Source organism: Mycteria americana, chromosome 5 (genome assembly GCF_035582795.1).
Source record: "Mycteria americana isolate JAX WOST 10 ecotype Jacksonville Zoo and Gardens chromosome 5, USCA_MyAme_1.0, whole genome shotgun sequence".
In the NCBI taxonomy this organism is placed as follows: domain Eukaryota; kingdom Metazoa; phylum Chordata; class Aves; order Ciconiiformes; family Ciconiidae; genus Mycteria; species Mycteria americana.
In genome coordinates this window covers 45,705,214-45,723,588 of record NC_134369.1, presented here as the reverse complement: position 1 = coordinate 45,723,588, position 18,375 = coordinate 45,705,214, and the positions used below count along the sequence as shown (strand labels likewise).

Sequence of the window (18,375 nt, the reverse complement as noted above, 5' to 3'; positions counted from 1 at the left end):
CTGGCAGAGACCCTGTTTAACTCCTTCCGAACTCTTTAGTATTTGGAACTAGTGTTTTCTGCTCCTTCACATCAAGTGAACCATTCCCTTGCTTTCTACATGTAATTCCCATACAGCAGTTAAGCGTATGGGCTTTAAGATTATGTTCTGCCACCCTGCTTTCTCCTGAAAGTCTCAATCATTGCTTTCTTTTTCCCTTTAATGCTTCTGTCTTAAAACCTTTCGATTTGCTATATTTTCTTGTCCATAGCCTAGAACTCGCTTAGGGTTCTGCCCCATGAGTGGAAGTGGATATAATGGTTGTGCCTACGCTCTAGCCATAGCTCTGTTTCTTGCGTACTTGCCCCGACCTCCTGAAAATCATGGTCTAGTTTGTTTAAAGTGGAATTGTGTTTTGTTGTCCGTACTTTAATATTTCAGACTCTAAACTCTAGCACTTCAGCTGCTGATCTGTAAGTGGTGTAGCAGTTTCTGCAAAACTGGAGGCTTGGTAATCCTGTAGATGGTCAGGCACACACTTGCCACTCTGCACCCCTAAGTTTATTGCTAAGCTGCCTTGCTTTAAGAGTTGATCTTAGCTGTTAATACAGCACTGTCTTCTCCAAGAGCACTCTGGCTCCACTACACTGATTATGCAAGATACTGCAAAAATTGAACATGTACTGGAAACTTTTGTAGCAAGATTTGTGATAAAATTGAGTTGACAGTGCTGCAGAGCTACATAATAACCTAGAATTGAAAATAAGCCATGCTTTTGGCCATCCTTTCAATTGATTGTTTCTGTGCATTATACTCTACCAGTTATATATCCAGTCATGTGAGATGATAAAGATTGATGTCATTCTAAAAAGGGTTAAAAAATTATGATCCAATAAAGAATTAAAAGGGGACTTACAAAAGATATATCTACAGTGAAAGATGATGCCTCAGTGTATAAAGCTGGTGAAGGGTATAAAGGTTTCGTTTTCTTCACCTTTCTTCATGCTTTGTGGGTTTTTTTGGGGTTTTTTTTTGTTTGTTTTGTATGAGTGTTCTGAAAGGGGAGAGTTTTGCCTTTTAAAATACTGTCTCCCTGTTCCTCTGTGCTTCCATACTATTGTTCTGTCCACTTAGTTTCTCTAGTCTTATGTAGTTAAATAACAGGACAGGGAGTGTCGTTGGTTCAGCGTGTACTCAGGCCTGAAATAATTGATTAAAATGATCAATTTGAAATTAATCTAGATAAATCATCATGTATTTCTTTAACTGAGGATTTGCACAAAACTGTCTAGGGGGTTGTGGGAAGACAGTCTGGAAGCCTTCCTGGGGCACATCCCTCTACACTTGCAATGATGTTTCCACCTCAGGGTATCCCTGAGGTCCCAGCTTCTGATCTCCTGAGACCACACAGTCAAAGGAGTACGGGGGACTGGGCCAGACTGGAAAGGAAAGTGCATGTTGGAGCTAAGGAGGCAGCAGTGGGAATCCAGTGCTGCGGTTTGCTTCCTCCCAGCCTGTTTCTCTACAGAGCAGAGGTGGTCCTCACTTATCGTCATTCTCCCACTTTCTTAAGTAAGCTTGGTTGTGTCTAGTAATTACAGTTGGGGACAGGGAAGGTCTTTCTGTTGTAGAGTTTGGGCAGCATCGTTAGCTTTATTTCTATTAAATTAACAATTAAAACAACATTCATCTGTACCATGCTAGTCCTGGTGGAATTCTGGTTCGTGACTGGGGTTTGCAGGCATTACTGTCATGCAAACAATGAGACACTGCTTCCTGTTTTAAAATTCACTAGGCACTTATGGTATGCTGTATTGAATTTCATTAGCTTCAGTTTAAAAGAATGAAAACTTCAAGAACTTCTTTACCAATAATAATTTTTCTTTTAAATGTCTTCAGTTCTTACTACTGGATAATGGTATGCAGTGGTTGACTCTGAATATTTGAAAGAAATAAAAACAATGTTCTGTTCTATTTTTCAGAGAATGCAGAATCAATTGATCTCAAACAGTTTTTCGACCTACATTTCTCACATATATATTATGTGTTCTTTGAAAACTTTGTGACTATTGAAGTAGGTCTTAAACAAAAAGGTAAGTATTTCAAATAGAACACTTTTTGTCTTGGTGCTTGTGTTTTTGTTATAAAATAAAGCAGGCTGTTATAAATAAAGCCGTGTGTCTGTGATCACAAATGGCAACATTAGCTGTGCAGAAATATGGGTAAGCACTAACTTTACAAATAAAGGCAGAGCAATTAGAGGTGCATGCAGTAGAGGTGAGCAAGGAGAGTTTATTCTCTGATGACTGGTTTTGCCTTTTTGCAAAGTGAGGATTCTTAAGGTGTTATACTTTCTGTGTTCTGCAGAATTACTCTGTTTTGTTTAACAAGATATTGTGTAACTTAATCTCTACCAGCTGTTGATGCCATAATAGAAAGTTATACAAACTGTAACTGTTATAAACCGTAACTGTGAAATACACTTTTTTTATTTGCAGAAGGAATGCAAAATTATGGTTGTAGAAATGCATGTTTTTGTTTTACACATCTAAGGATCTTTGTCAGTGTTCTTTACGTTTTGTTTTGATGATGAAAGCGTATCTTCTATTTATTTGTAATTGCATCTAGGTCACAAGTCTCAGAGAGAAGAATTAGATTCTATTCTTTTTATTTTTGAGGTAAGATAACTTGAATATTCCTGTATGAGTTTTTTGCTTTGAATTAAGTCCTGTTGAATAATAACAGTACAGCTATTCTACAGTTGCCTGGAAGTACGCTTTACATTTAACTGCATTCCTTTTTTCCTTTTGCTTAGAGTTGAATATACGTGCTTTGTGTGAGAAGAAAAAGAATTTGACTTGCAGTTTTGTAGGAAGATGTCTTAACTGAAAAAAGATGTTTTTTGCAGATAGTTCATTACTTTGTGATGGTGGTGTATCCCCTCCAGTGTATTATACACTTTGTAATTCTTATAAATATGATCTCTGATTAGTCATGATCTTTTTGACCTTTTGATTGTATGTTATCTCTGATTTTCCTCATAATAGGTTACTACTGCAGAATTAGTTTTTATAGATACCTTTTATTTTTTAAAAGATTTATTATTTGAAAACAGCATTTCACAGCATCCTTACCAGAAGCATATCTTGACTTAATTAAGATGAATTAGAAACTAATTTAATGAAATCAGAACATTTCTGAGCAGAGACTATAGTTTAGAAATAGGTTAGAATGTCAAGTTTTTGTCTTTCCTTTCTGATGGAGGCTTCTAATTATAGAACAAGGATTGTGGTTTTTAAAAATACGTAGAATTGAAAGCTGATGAATGCTTATTACGTGGTTGAATACAAATTCAAGGGGTTTTTTTTTGTAATTTTTTTTAAGTAAGGTACATTGGTGCTTAGAACTGTAGGGTTAGCTGTTAAAAGGAGAGTGAGTCTGAAGAGAGCTAGTTCATTTGTTTACTAGTTCCTATCCCTTTAGGATATTAGGTGACCTGTGCTTTGGAAACAGTTGCACAGGCTGCTGGAGGGCCATGGCCAGGAATTCATTTGGGAAATCAAGTTACTTACAAGTTGCTAATACCTCTAGCATAAATGTTGGAAGTGCTACATAATAGATTTTTAACTGCCTCTGTCACTAACTGTGCTCTGTTTCTTACCATCTGAAGATGATCTTCCTCCAATCTATCTGGAGAGATGTTAGACCATTATTGCCTCAGGTCTTTTCTTCATTGTTTTGCCGTAGCTCATTATCCCTCTGTTGAGAAGGCTGAAGCAAACGTTTGCTTGTGCCACAGTGGCAAGCTGACAGCTGAGCATCCTAGCTTAAGCCACTATAAAGGTGGAATAACCTAATACAACCTGTTGTGAACCAGAGCAACTGAGACAGATACTCATACCATTCTACTCCCTATGCTATAAGCAGCAATATCCAGCAGAGAGGCAGTGGAGCCAGATAAACTGCAGTAACACCTGAAATCTCCAATGCAGGACTTGCCAGATAGTCTGCCAGAGCCTTTGGGCTTCTTAGCTTTAGGACTGGGATTATCTTGAAAGGACAATAATGATTTCAGGGAAAGCAATGTGGAAATTTTCTAAGTTAACCCTTCAGCTTCGGATCTGTGGCCTTTGTGAAAGCGCTCTTTGGTCTTCCAAGAGTGATATCTGCAACATAGATCCTTGGGTTCTGTTTTTCGTAGAAAATTTTGCAACTCCTTCCAGAAAGGATTCATCAGAGATGGCAATTTCATAGTATCGGTAAGTTGATTTTCTTTCTTTCTTTTTTTTAACCTTATTTTTTATTAGTAGCTATTAGTAGTTTGTGCTATTGATTTCCTTAACCTTTAAGTGGCGTAACAGGGATTATGGTCTTGAAATGCTTGCAAGCTAGAGGAAGAAAAAAAAAGAGAAACAAACAAACCGCACCAATGTAATGAATGCTCTTCTAGATAGAATTAAATCTGGGAATCTGGAAATAGAACAGTGGCTGAGGAAGAACAAGGACAGGTGGAAAGTTGCTTTGTAATTTTTTGTTTTTCCTAATTTTTTCTCTCTTAGTAATAAATTTCAAAATTGAGGTGAGGTCGGTATTTGTAAATGGGGAATGCTGATATTATGCACATTAATGACTTGAGAATCATTTACTTGTCCCAAAAAGTCCTTGGGGAAAGATGTTATGGGTTATGAGGAAGCTATGAAAGGTGATCTTTTTTTTTTTCCTTCTGGCATTGAGAGAGTTGCCTGAGGATATCAAGTTCACCAAGATTAAATTGGAGATTGCCAAGGACTTGTTTAAAAGTTACTATCAAGTCTGACCGAGAACTCTGACATCTTACTTAATAAAGAAAGAACAAACAAACAAAAATACATTTTTTTTTTTCCTTCTTTTTAGGGTTGATTTTAAAGAAGCTTCTTCATACTGGAAATTCATTAAAGGTATTGGAAAAAGTTGCATACTACTTTTGTCTAAAATACTTAAAAATACAAATAAGAACATAAGGGTGAATTTTTACGGTAAAAGCACAGGAATGAGAATCAGATCATGACTTGTGTGTCATGAAAGAATGACTTCAAATCATCAGCTTTCCTCAGTAGAACTACTCACAGTAGTAATGAGTTTATATAGAGTAGCCAAGTTAAGAATGTGTGCAAATGGTTTGAAGGATTTTTGCATTAAAGCAGAACTAAGCCCTAACTATTCATTGTTAGGGGCAAGGAAACCGGTTTTGGAGCTCAGGCTGTGGTTTTGGGGCTCAGGCTGTCTTCAAAGTGGAAGATTATCTATGCCAAAGAGACCTCTTGGTGTGTAGTGTAATAACGGTTGACCATGGGACAAAAGCCACCCAAGTGTAATATGTAGTTTTGGTACTGCAGCAAACAATCATGCGACTCCTCTGTAAACCACCTGCAGGCTTGGCTGGTGCTGAAATTCTCTGGTGTGAGAGCCAGGAGGGGACTGCTCTAGGACTCCATCACCTTTCTTGAAGAAGGAATGGAAGAGGGTAGAACGGGTCCTTCTGCTACAAAAAGCTCACTCTGTTGTTATCATTCACAAACACATTTAGAAATTTTACGACGGTCTTTGTATTTTCTGAAAAATTCACAAGTCATCTTGCAGTGCTGTAGTCAAGTGACTAGACACGTGTTGGTTTTCTTCCTCTTCTTTCAGACAAAACCCTGTGAAAGAGATTCTGTGAGGCAAACAGCAGTGAAGGTGCCAGTGTTGCTCTTGCATTTCAGCAGGAGCAGCAGATGCGCTAGCTTGGCTCTGCTGATTGCTGGTGGTCATACTGTCTGTCTGTTCTCTTCTTTTCTACCACTCCCCTTCTCCTTCTTCCTCCAGGACAAATGGAAATGCTTTTTTATGTTCTGGGACAAGTTAACTTGGTCCGTTTTTTTTCCTTTAAGATACGGCGAGAGGGTGTGCGTCTCTTTCTTTTGTGGCTGCAAGCACTTCAAAATAACTGTAGTAAAGAACAATTATGGATGTTTTCTTGCTTGATTCCTGGATTTTCATCACCACAGTCTGAATATGGCCCCCGAACACTAGATAATCTCATCAACCCTCCACTTAATGTTCAAGAAAGTAAGTAATTTGATAGTATTACTCAATTCTCTACATAATTCTTAGCACGGAAAAGGCAAGTTGAAGTAACAAAGAACTAACATACATATGTACCCAGGGAGATTATGGAGCTGTTAATGAGTTTCTTGGCAGTTTATCAGGTGTTCTTCCAATACTGACTTTGTCCTTTTTTGTTGTTTTTTGCAGTGGGCTGGTTTTTGTTTTGTGGGGTTTTTCTGTTGGTTGTTTTTTTTGTTTTTTGTAAGTATGGCTATAGTAGCTTAACACATAGCAGGTGGAAATAAACTGACCAATTTTATGTAATTCTTCTTGAGAATTAAAAGCAGATGCTGCATCTACTGCAAACTTGCACAGACGGATTGTGCTTGTGTTGAACATTTGCACTGGCTTTGGCCATACTCTAGGGAGCAAGCTACGCAAAGCAGTTTCTGGCATGGCCTTCAAGAGAATGAGTGGTTGTTAGGGCAATGCGTAAAGCCAAATGGTTGATCTTCCTGCTGTGTCTGTGTATGACCAGCCAGTTAAAGCTGTGGTATTCTTGTGGCTCGGAATCTTCTAAAAAAATTTGACCTTGTAAATTGTAAAACCTGAGGTCAGAAAGGTCTGTGTCAGTGGAAAGGCTTGAGCATTCTGAGATAAGCTTTTTATACTTTCTAGATTCTTTTTTTTTTTAATGTGAAGATCATTATCTTGATGCTAATCAATAGACTGAGGATGATTTTCCCTTTAAGATGATTCTTACGACAGTTTTTCCTTTGTTCACTCTAGCAGTAAGTATCAGATACTGGTTACTTTGGGGAGCTTCTTGCCTCCTAACTCAATTTATTCCTGTTAGTAGGATTTTAAGCTAATTTATTAATGAATTGTAATTGGATGGGGTCAAAAGTGCAAACTGTGCATTCACATAAATGTGAATAAGAAGCTAACCACTTTTTCCTCTGAACATTAAGTGCTGTTGCCTTTTTTCCCTACCTCCACCCCATGTTTCAGAGCTGCCACAAGTATTGCTTGTAGAAGCAAGGAGTGTCTCCTTGACTGGTAATTAAATTTACTGAAACTTAGCAGACAAATTTCGTGGCAGGATAGCTCTGCACATAAAAGTTTGCTACATACTTTAAGCCCTGTTTTGGAGTTACCTTGTGTTATATCTCTACAGTGGGAAAGGAGGAACAAATCTAAAGGGGATGTAGGCAGCATAGAAATGCAGAGTGCAAAGAGTGAAATGCGAACATCTAACTTAAAGGAACAAGAGAAAAACGCTGAATTAGCTTCACTGTAGAGGCAAAGGAATGGTAGAGCTAGTAAAACTTAACACAAACGTAACTGATCAACTGCTAAGTGAAGAAAATCGTGAGAGATGTATATAAATTTGGCATTTGTGCAATGCAAATCTTACACTATTTTTTTGTATAAATTCCAAAAGAAATGGATTATGCCTTTTGGAAAAATTGGCTCTTGGCAGGTAAATTCCCAAGGTGGATAGGGAGAACTTAGTTATTATCTGCTGTGTTTTTATATATGTAAGAAATTAGTTCTATGGTGATCTATTAGCTAGAATTTCCTAATTTTCATTAATCTATGGGTAGGCTGTTTTGCCTGTAACTGTCTCTGCTTACCCCAGTACATTTCTACTTTCATAACATGGTAGATATTTATACATGAAAAGAAATGGTTTAGATGTTAAATGTACTTCTTTTTTTTTTCTTCTTTTTTTTTTTTTTTTAAATAGCTCAAGTGACTATAGAGGAAATCACTCCACTTGTTCCTCCACAATCGGGAGATAAAGGACAAGAAGATTTGACAAGCTATTTCTTAGAAGCACTTTTGAAATACATAGTAATTCAGGTATGTTCTATAGTTTTCAAGCAGATGAATATGAAACAACTAACACCTGTTTGTCCATTACAAGAAGACATCTCCTAGTAGCACTGCAAATGTATATAAAAATGTTTTAAACATTCCTTCCCCTCGCCCCTCCCTCAAGTGTCCTTCGTAAAAAGCAAATTCTCCTAGAAAATCTTCACTTGTCTTCTGTGTGAAGATTCATAGGTCTGTTACCACAGGGTCTTCCATCAGATTGCAGCATGGAGAAAAACCAGGACTTTTCAGTCACTTGCAGCAATGCTGATTCCAGCTCCCTTCCCATTTTCACCTCCCCCTCCCCACCTTCAAGCATTGGAAGCATCAACTGGGTTCGCTCTTATCTCGGTTTTGTGGTGGTCAGGGACTTTGCTTTTCAAACTAAGTGGAAAGTTCTAACTGAAAGCATTGGATTTTTGTGATACGGGCTTTTAATGAGTCCCAAACTTTTGCTGGCCTTTTTCCTAGGTTTATGCTTGGGCTAGCTGACAAACCAAACAGAAACAGGGATGTCAGACTCAATGGTTTGTAAGATTGGGACTGCCAGTGTCTGTGCTTAGGGTCATATTTTTGTTCCAGCTATCTTTCTGGAATTTCTGCTGTTACAGTAGATTAACCATACAGCCTCTCCATTTTTCAATGGAAACACTCTGAGCTACTGGAAGGCCCTGGTTAGTAGAAATGCTCCAGGGTGTTTAGACCGTGACACAGAGATTATGGCTTTCTAGCAAGAGCTTGAGGTTTTTTTTTTTTGTTTGGTTGTGGTGTGGGTTGGTTGTTTTTTTTTTTTTATTTCTGATCAACAAGACATTTACTATCCAGATCTTGCAGGGATGGTGCCATGACTCCTGTTGGTATCTTAACTGTACTTTCTGAGACTTTAGTTTTAGGAGACTTTGTAAGCTCAGGCGTAATACAGTATACTACACAGAGAAAATTTGGGATTACTGCTACAGCTGAGCAAGTGAACCTCTTCAAAAGAGAAGCAATGGGAAACAGTACATAATCAGATTACTTCAGATCTGAAAGCTTGTGAGTTAGTTTCTGCTTGAAAGTAGCTGCACTGCTGAGATTACACTCGCTTAGTGGCATTGCTGTGTGAACACCAGGTAATAAGATCTTGCAGATCCCAAGCCACCTAAAAGGCAGATTATGGAGCTTAACTGTGCACAGAAATTGAACACTTGGATGAGTATCTACTCCATGGCGTGCAACTCAGGCGCGCACTATGTCCTTCCCTTCATACTTTGACACTTCCATGATCTCAGCTAGTATTTCAGATCCCTAGGACAGGGCATGGCAAGAGCTCCTATCAAAAACTGTGGCCTAGCTATTATATTTTATGTAATTAATTTGTTGGACAGTTAGCACATGCTGCTTCTGAGCCTGCTCTGCTGTCATATGGCCACCACTGCTGTAGGTGTTCCAGGGTACTGCCTTCTGGATCAGACTTGTCCAGCAGAACCCAGTTGGGTATCTATCCGTAAGTTTTCCTTCATATTTTTGCAGGTTGTGCTAGAGAGGATGGACAGTGCACAAATATGGCCAATGTTAAACTGAAACATTTCGTGTCTTCTCTTTATCTGTCTTACTCTATGAACTTGCAGTGCTGGAATAATTTGCAACCTCATTTTGTTGCTTCCAGCATCTCCCAGTTTGAATAGAGGTCATCATACTTGTGATTTGTAGGGTAAGCTTAATGATGATTGTTCACTTTGAATAAAAGTACCCCTTACATGCTTGAAGACAACTGCCCTCTCTGTAATTAATTGGTGGTATTATATTTAAATTTAGATAAGTCATTGAGACAGGTGTCATAGAACATGTTCACTATGTGAATGCTGAAGTCTTTTGCTGAACTCTGTTAAGAGGCACTGATAATTTCAAGCTGAATAGTTACTTCTTTGGTATTAAGTTCTGCTAAAGGACTTTGTATCACTAATTTCTACATATTAGTCACCCATTCTATTGAATTATATTGGGGATCTATATATATGTATGTATGTATATTCCATTCTAAAGGGCCCATTGCCTGGAAAAGAGATCATAATAGAACTGTGGATTTCTTGAGTAAGGAATAGAGAAGGGGGGAAAAAAGAAAAAAAAAAAAAACAAAAAAAAACAACAAAAAGCGGGGGGGGGAGGCAGAGAGCAAAGCTTCCTTTATTTTATTTATGGTAGACTTGGCAGATATTACCCAGCTCTGCAGGCAGGTGGATTCTCCAGGACAAAGATGGAAACTGCATGTTGGGTTTATTATTAAGGAGAACTTACCATGCTTTTCAGTAGGAAGACATTTTGTAATGGGGAAGGCTTAGCACTCATGATCCATGAAAGTAGATTTGTGTAATTCAACTTTGAAGTTGTATCTTCTGCTGCTTGTGGTTGACAGATTTGTTTGTTTCATATTGCCAACCGCACAAATTAATCCGAGTGCCTATTATAATGAGTATATGGACACTTGTTAGTCAAAATGTATTAAAAGAAATTGTCAAACAAATGTTCAGGGTAGCATGGGTAATTGTCCTTTTCTTCTAAAACATCTTGAAATATAAAAAGTTTTATTAAAAATAATCAGTTTGGGTTTACTGCATGACTTGGCAATATGACCATAAAAGCAGATGTATTTCTATCGGTTTCAGTATTTGATGTGTTCAAGTTCATTTTGAAGCAACATTTTGGAAGAGAACAGTCTTTGTTTCATTGACATTTCCTAGCTAGTTTCTGTTCCATGTTTCTAAAAGTGTTTATTAAAATGCATATGATTTTGTTCCAAAGAAGTAACTTACAAAGAAGCCATTTCATCAGTCATCTTTCTCTTGTACTTCTAGATGTTTACTTTATCCAACTTCTTTTTTTAAGGTTAAGAGTTTAGAATGGAAGAACAAGGAAAACCAGGAAAAGGGATTTTCATTTTTATTCTCAAATTTTAAGAAATACTACTTACCTTCTATTTTCCCAAACATCTGTAAGGAGACCAGCTTGTATAACCCTATACTTGGTAAGTGTTAACACAGCTGGTAAAATCATTACATTTTCTCTAATAGAGAGTATAGCAAAGCAGTTTTTTGCTTGAGTCATGTTGCCCATAAAGAACGTTCTGCAAAAGTATTTCTTATGAAAGAGCATGTTATGGTTCCTGTTCATGGTTTTCAATTCTCTGTTCGTGGAGGCACCTGACGCTTTCATTAGAGTCAGTCTTGCTATATTAACCTGATTCAGGTAAACTAAATGTTCTTGTAAAACAGTTCTTTAATGTGACCTCTGTTGTTGATTTAAGTTGTGCTCTGAAGAGAAATGACTGCTGCTGAGATAAAAGGTGTTAGTGTGCTGTTCTTTGGGGGATGTTGGCTTTATCTGTACAGAATCATAGTGTTTGGATCATACAGTCCTTGCCCATAGTTCAGACAGGGCAAAGTTAGTTATGTTTTTGTGTCAACTGTATTTTGTCAAGAGCTTGCAGTAGGAAGAGGAAGCTAGGGTTTAACACAATCTTTAAAGGTGATGGTGCTGGAATACATCTTTCTGCATAGAGAGCAGAATTTTAGGTGTTTGCTAAGCAAACCTAACTAGAGTTTTGCTCAGAGGTTTTTAGCCCATTCTAAACTAGAAGGTTGTTTGCAAATCTTGATTTTGCTAGTTCAGGTTCACATGTACCCATGCACACGTTGGTTGTAAGCCAACAGAGTTTGAGACTCTTGTTTGCAAAGCAATACCATGTACACAGGCTTTAAGCTGCCATTTCATTACCTGAATAATATGGACACCTCACTGCTCCTCTCACCTGTTGAAGCAGCATCTCACAAGGATTCGTAGTGATCTCCAGACACAATTTCATATTCTAAAATCAAGCTGTCAGGGAAATCTGTTGAAAAGGTCTTACTTTCTGCCAGTCCATATACATGTATTTGGATTGTGGCTTTCTTCAGAGATGAATGTTTCAAAACCTTGTTCTCCTGGGAAAGACGAACAGTGGACCTTCTCATCTAGGGGAGAAGAAACAGTATAAATCCAGCCATAAGCAACCATAGAACAAGAGTTGTGTGAAGATACTGAAGAGATTCAGTGATAAAATAGCTACAAGAGGGATGGTAAGCAATGCTGAGAAAGCAAACCTACTGCTGCTTGACGTCCTCGAACAAGAAATGTGGCCACAATATTTTCTCTTTCTATGAAGATCTTGATTGAGTCTTCCACAGAAGTCTTACTGTAGTCCTCTCTTTTTCTGTGAATGGTAAACAAGAAACTTCCAAGGCCTTAGTAAAGAAGGGGACAGTGGGGAACAAGAAGAAGAAGAAATGGGCATAGATATCCAAAACTACTGTCAGTGCCTTAAACTGTGCAAAGTCAGCAACAATGATGAGGATTTTGGGAAGAATACAGTAATAAAAGCAACAGAAACACTGGTAAGTAGAATAGTCTTTTCTCCTCTAAGAACTTCTTCTCTGGCATGCGTCTTCCCACCCTATTTGAAAACAATCCTGTGCCTGTTCTGAACAAAATTGACAGCATTTAGGCAGAAAACAGGGCAAACTTGATCACCGAGCCTGCAACTAAAAACAGTTCTTATGCTACTGGTGTAATGTTTAGTTTAGGAGAAGTCAAGAGGTACAAATCAAAACAGTAGTTTTAGTAAGCTAGCATTGATAACAGGACTTTACTGGAGATAGTATATTGGATTGAGATTTTTTTCTTCTTCTTTTTTTTCTTTCTGTTAAGGCAGATTTTCAGATAAGTATATTGGTTACAGTAACAATCGTGGAGCATTCCAGATACAAGAAGCTAGTATTGTGTCTCCTCCAAATTCTGGCTTGAGTATTACAGGCTTGGAAGAGCAATACAGGCTTAGAAGAGCCCGTGAGATTGTTTTGTTTTGAATGTCTTTTAACATCTGTTTAGATTCTTTAAGATAGTCTTTAGAAACTGTTTAGTAAGAATTACAGGTATGGCAGTAAGGTTCCAGGGGCATTGTTTCTTCCATCATAGTAATGTGCCTTTCTGTGCCATTTCCAAGCCATTTAGCTGGGCTCCTTCATTTACAGGGAAACAATAAAGTGGGCTGTCCTACAGCTCTCAGCAGCTCTTCATTCCTTCTGAACCCTTTATTTCCTTAAAAAGTAAGCGTGGTCAAAACTACAAGTGTCCACCATTATAACTGTGGTTTTGCTAGCCTTTTCATTTTCTGCCCTGTGTATGTCTTCCACCACCTGCCGTTTTTGGCACCAGCTCACATCAAGTTCCCAGAGGTGGATGGGTGGGGGGTGGGAAAAGCCCAAAACAGAAAGGAAAAATGGAAAGTTGGGGGAAGGGAATATTTCCTCTTGTGCTATTTGAGTCAATCTAATAAGCTTCTGTTTTGCTTTGGTTTTACGTCAGTGTCCTCATCTGGAGCCTTGACACCTACTTCCAAGATGGACACAAATGTGAAAATGCAAGAAATTACTGAAGGAGGATACATTTGAGAAGCAGCTGCAGCACATAATACAGTTGAGAGGGAATAGAGAGAGAGGACGTTCTGAGAGGATATCATGAAACTACAGGAGGAGACAATGTGCTGCAAAGACATGTTTACTGCATGTCTAATGGATGTCTTGTCCCTTTGAAAATACTGCCAGTATGCCAGTATTGCTAAATGCTAATAGATACTAGAGAGAACTGATTTTTGCATCTTTAAATACTGTGCTACCAGGCATTTGCTTCCTTTTTCACTGATTGTGCTATTGTATGTGCTTCTGTTTAAGATACGTTGATTTTTAATTTTCTTACTAACCTGCTGCTTTCCACAGAATGAAAACCATGTACTGTTTTTTATTTGTAGCAAATAAACTCTTTGTAAGCTTTTAAAAAAGTATTCTGTGCATTTGTTACTTACTTAGGTGGATGGTATGCAAGAGTCATGTAGGTTTTTCCTCTAAAAATAATGCTTCCATTAAAAATAGTCGATGTAACTTTAAAGTCTGTTCTGGAAACATTCCTCAGTTTAGCAGCATCGTGATGAGTTTATCACTACTTTTGTATGTGGGTGTTGAACTGACACAGAGATATACCAGCTTGGATATCCTCAATGCTGGTGCTGGATGTTGTGTTGTGTATTTGTAACGTTAACAAGGAAACCTTTATAGCAGTCCGGCAGGTAGGCTGTATTCACTTCAAATACCTAAAAGTATATATGGCTGTCATAAGTTAATTGCCTAGATGGTAGCTGATTATTTCTTCGCTGCTATCTAGATTTGTTCCTTCTGGATTATGATACCATAACCTGGCAGAAGTTATGCTGGATCCCTTAAAACAACTCTTGACTTTGCATTAGGAGGATACAGTCAGGCAACAACTTTATATTCTTCAGCATGACTACTTTGCATCTTCTTTGACTCCCACCATTAGTATCTTAGAACTGCCTTCTGGCCTATAAAACCATGGAACGTATCTCTTACTTATGTACTGCTAGCTATAGAAATGTTGAGGCAGTGCTGAAATACCATCTCTGTCCAAGCTATCCCTGTCCATATCTGGATAGGACCATCATTTTCTGTGCCTCCTCCTTTTTGGTTTTTGTTTTTTTTTTTTTGTTTGGTTTTTTTTTTTTTTTTTTTTTTTTGAGGGGGTGGGGTTTGTGTGCTGTCACCAGATGAAAATCATGATACTGAAACACCAGCAGCAGGGTGTCTTCTGACAGCATGTGTCATAATCAGTCCTCAGACAAATTTTCATCTACTTTTTGTGTCAGAGCAGATCTCATACTTGCCCTTCTAGAACTAGGAACAGAGTTGGGACACCTGAAAGTTTCATAGCTGCTTCAGGTTGATGACTGCTATTGCAGAACTGTTCTACACCCTGTCTTGGGTTGTGAAACCCAGAAATTACATTTTGCACTGTTGAGTTGGCTGATACATGGCTGGAGTTGAACGAGGCTGTTGATATTTGTCCCTGCAGAAATGTGCATTGTGCACAATTTAAAACCTGTCTGTCCATGTGTCCCTGCTGTCCCTGCCGCCCTTGCCCATCTTTGTAACTTTTTTACCACATGTGTCAATTCCATCCACACTGAGTTATTAAGGACTGTCATTTTTTTCTGAAGCAGAATCAGGAATACTGATGACACTGTCAGCATCTTTGTCACTAGCACAGTAGAGAATGAGAAGAGCTAAACAGTTCTGAACCATCGTGTAGAACATAGGATGGAGAAAATGGAATTGTAGGTTATAGACCCCAAATGGCCCCAGTTCCTGCCAGTTGGCATGCTGCTGAGCATCATTCATTACATTCCCTGCAAGCTAGTATGGAAGCTATTGCCACAGAGTCGTCTTTCAGCTAAGTCATAGGAAGATGCATGTGCCCTTGCTCTGGCAGCAAAGACCAGCAAAATTAGCTAGTGCAGACGTGGCATTAGATGAAGCTGTGAAACTCATGTGGCTTTGGAGCAGGATTTCTCTCTGTTCTATTTGTCTTTCACCTGTTGCAGGGCCAGAAGAGGCTGTGTTTGTTGCAGCTGCTCTTAGAATACAGTTTGGAATTAAAGCTCTCCCGTTGTAGCCATGATTAGATGTTGGGATCTGTATCAGTAAAGAACTGATGACCCTTATTGCTAATTATATTGCTTTATTGTGGTATTGCTTTATTGTGGATTGCTGCAGACCAACATAGAGATCTTTCTAGGGATGCATTAGGAAATGTGGTGATCCCTTGTATCTGAATTGCATCTGCTTTTACCAGTAGGCTTGGTAGTAGGAGATAAGTGACATATAGGACTCTTTAAAGGCTGTAAAATGGTATGAGTTACATAAATTGTTGCTTAATAACTTAACTATAAACACTTCTTAAAAATTAAGAAATCTGACTATCTTCATTCTATATGAAAATAGTTTTTTTGTATAGGCCATATGCTAGTCTAGTTAATGGTTATTTTGCTACTTAGAACTCCTTTGCAGTTTTCAGTGAAAGTGTGAAGTAGTGAGTTTGCTGAAATTTATCTTTCAATATTGAGTATAGCATGTAGCTTAAAAAAAGCTGAAAACAATGAAATGTGTTTACTTGTTTGGGGGAAAAAAAGCAAGCAAGGTTGTAAGGCTATAGAAATCACTTTCAGATAAAAAATTAAAGGTTTTGCATAGCAGAAACAAGTTGCTGTCTGTTGGACCAACAATATTGTCTCCCTGCAGAAAAAAATTACAGCCTTTTGATGTCTTATAGTCTAGTCGTGAAATTTTCTCTATCATATCCATTTCAGCACATCTTGGGATGAGTTGTGCAACAGTGAGTATGAAGAACAGCACCTCTGAAAGTTCACGTGTTGGTTATGGTTTTAGGATTTCTTTCTTATATGGAGCTTTGTCTCTGCACATATTTTAAGATGTTGTGTTTCCTTACAGATATACCACAAATGAGACCAAAGCCACACTATGTAATGGTTAAGAAAGATGCTGAAACCAATGAGGCAATATATTGCACAAAGGAACCTTTTATTAAGGCTCGTGTTATTGTCATTCGATGGTTGGTGTCTTTCTGGCTTGAGCCAAAACCTCATACAGGACCTCATATTCCTGGGATGGAAGGTGAAAATGTGCCAAAGAATATTCAGGTAAAACCAAATATACAAAAAAGTGTTTATTTTCATGTTTTTGTCTTAATTGTTATGTCAGCAGTGTGCACTACTCTGATAACTATAACTAATGAACAATTAAAAAATGGAATTTCTAAACAAATTTTCTGCTTATGAATTCACTTTAGAAGGACTCGCTATGCTGCCTTTTTTTTTTCCTTTTCAAATTCTACTATTTTGTTTTTAATCAAATAGATGTAAGAAGTCTTGAAATACAGTGAATCCTATCTTTGGTTTTTTTCCTGAATTCTTTGTACTGTTTTAAATTATACTGTTGTATAACTTAACTTGTACTGTTCAGTTGTGGTACTAAAAATGAGCTATGAAATATTCTTTAATTTTTGTTTCAGAGAGCAGCTGCTAGCATGGCTTCAAGGGAGGACAGCAAAAATGACAGTACTGATAAGCAGGATAGAAATGCAGAGCCAGAACAATCTCATTCTAATACAAGTACTTTAACAGAGAGAGAACCAAGTTCTTCCAGCCTCTGCAGTATTGATGAAGAGCATTTAACCGATATTGAAATTGTCCGGAAAGTCTTTTCTTCTAAAAGAAGCAATGTTAATTTTCTAACTGAGATTTTTCGACAGGTAAAGAACCCTCATTAGAATGCAAGAATCTTGATTATTATATTGTAAATTATCATTATGTCATGGTTTTCTTTCAAGAGCATTTGCTAAGCAGAATATTATATAAATGTACAGATTTTTTCTGTCATCTTGCCTTTAAGGTTTAAGAATTGAAAAGTTAAAATTCTGAAATATTTTGTGTAGAATATCCCCGGTTCTTGTTCTTTTTTTGATTTTTTTTTTTCTTTAATAACCAGTTCGACAGCATTTAACTCGGACTTTACAGTTCTCCATAGACAGGAATGTTTGATCTTTTCATACATCAACCCTGTAGCTAGTAGAGCTCACAACCAAGCATATTAAAATAAGCCTCCTGTGGGAGTCTGCAGCTGTTCAAGAGCTGCTTTAGGAGAAATTGAATGTCCTTACCTTGCTAGTGTTCATCAGAAGAGTGGGACAGATGGCTATAGAAGGTAACAGCTTCTGCTTCTGGCTTTACTGCAACCAGAAATGTTAGCCGAGAATACTCAAAATAGTGTTTCTCAACTGGAAACTATTAAACAAATTTAAACAGAGAACATATGCCAGAGTATGGAGTCTTTATTTATAATGTGAAAATACATAACTTTGAGTTCAATGTGGGAGAACAGAATAAGATAGACTTTCTTTATGCCCCATGCTATAGATCAAAAGATGAAGAGATTTTTCTGAATAATAATAAAGAAAAATACACTAAGTTTCAATTTAAATGCATGACACTAATTGCTTTAAACAGCAGAAAGCTAAACATTTTAAAACTCCAGTATATTTGGATGAAATGGATATTTTCCAATGAGACAAATAAATGTCAGAAGCTTATCCACACCCAATGTGTTGAAGAGCTTGGACACATTACTGAAGGACGCAACAGAGTTACCCAAATTCAGCTTCTGCTCAAGGGTTTAGAGTCTGAGACACTGAATGTAGAGTCTAAATTATTGATGGTCAATTTAGAAACTGCCCCCGCAGTGAAAGGAATAGCAAAGGCAATTTTCTTCATTCTTTTCACAAGGCACTCCATGAGTTATGTAGATTATTTGGATTTCATGTGTGGTTATGAGATCTCATTTGGGTCATTGTTTAGCCAGAAGTTTTCAGTGTAAGTTCATTTCTAATATGCCAGATGTTTGTAATGTTTCTAACACATTAGGACTGAGTTATTCCAGTCAGGAGGAGGTTTCGGTTGTACTGAATAGTGGGAAGACTGTAGAAAAAAAGTTTTATGCATTTTGGACTCCAGGG

General features: G+C 37.7%; 1 protein-coding gene across 2 annotated transcripts in view; it reads left to right on the top strand.

Annotated features, from left to right (window-relative positions):
• RALGAPA1 (Ral GTPase activating protein catalytic subunit alpha 1) overlaps positions 1–18,375 on the top strand; it is a 136,342-nt gene that overhangs the window by 10,880 nt on the left and 107,087 nt on the right. For both annotated transcript variants that reach the window (XM_075503154.1, XM_075503153.1), the window contains exons 2-10: positions 1,962–2,072; positions 2,608–2,657; positions 4,181–4,238; positions 4,873–4,916; positions 5,889–6,066; positions 7,796–7,911; positions 10,789–10,927; positions 16,296–16,504; positions 16,876–17,115. In XM_075503154.1, coding sequence (XP_075359269.1) covers positions 1,962–2,072; positions 2,608–2,657; positions 4,181–4,238; positions 4,873–4,916; positions 5,889–6,066; positions 7,796–7,911; positions 10,789–10,927; positions 16,296–16,504; positions 16,876–17,115 — 1,145 coding nt within the window. The remainder of the gene's footprint in view (positions 1–1,961; positions 2,073–2,607; positions 2,658–4,180; positions 4,239–4,872; positions 4,917–5,888; positions 6,067–7,795; positions 7,912–10,788; positions 10,928–16,295; positions 16,505–16,875; positions 17,116–18,375) is intronic.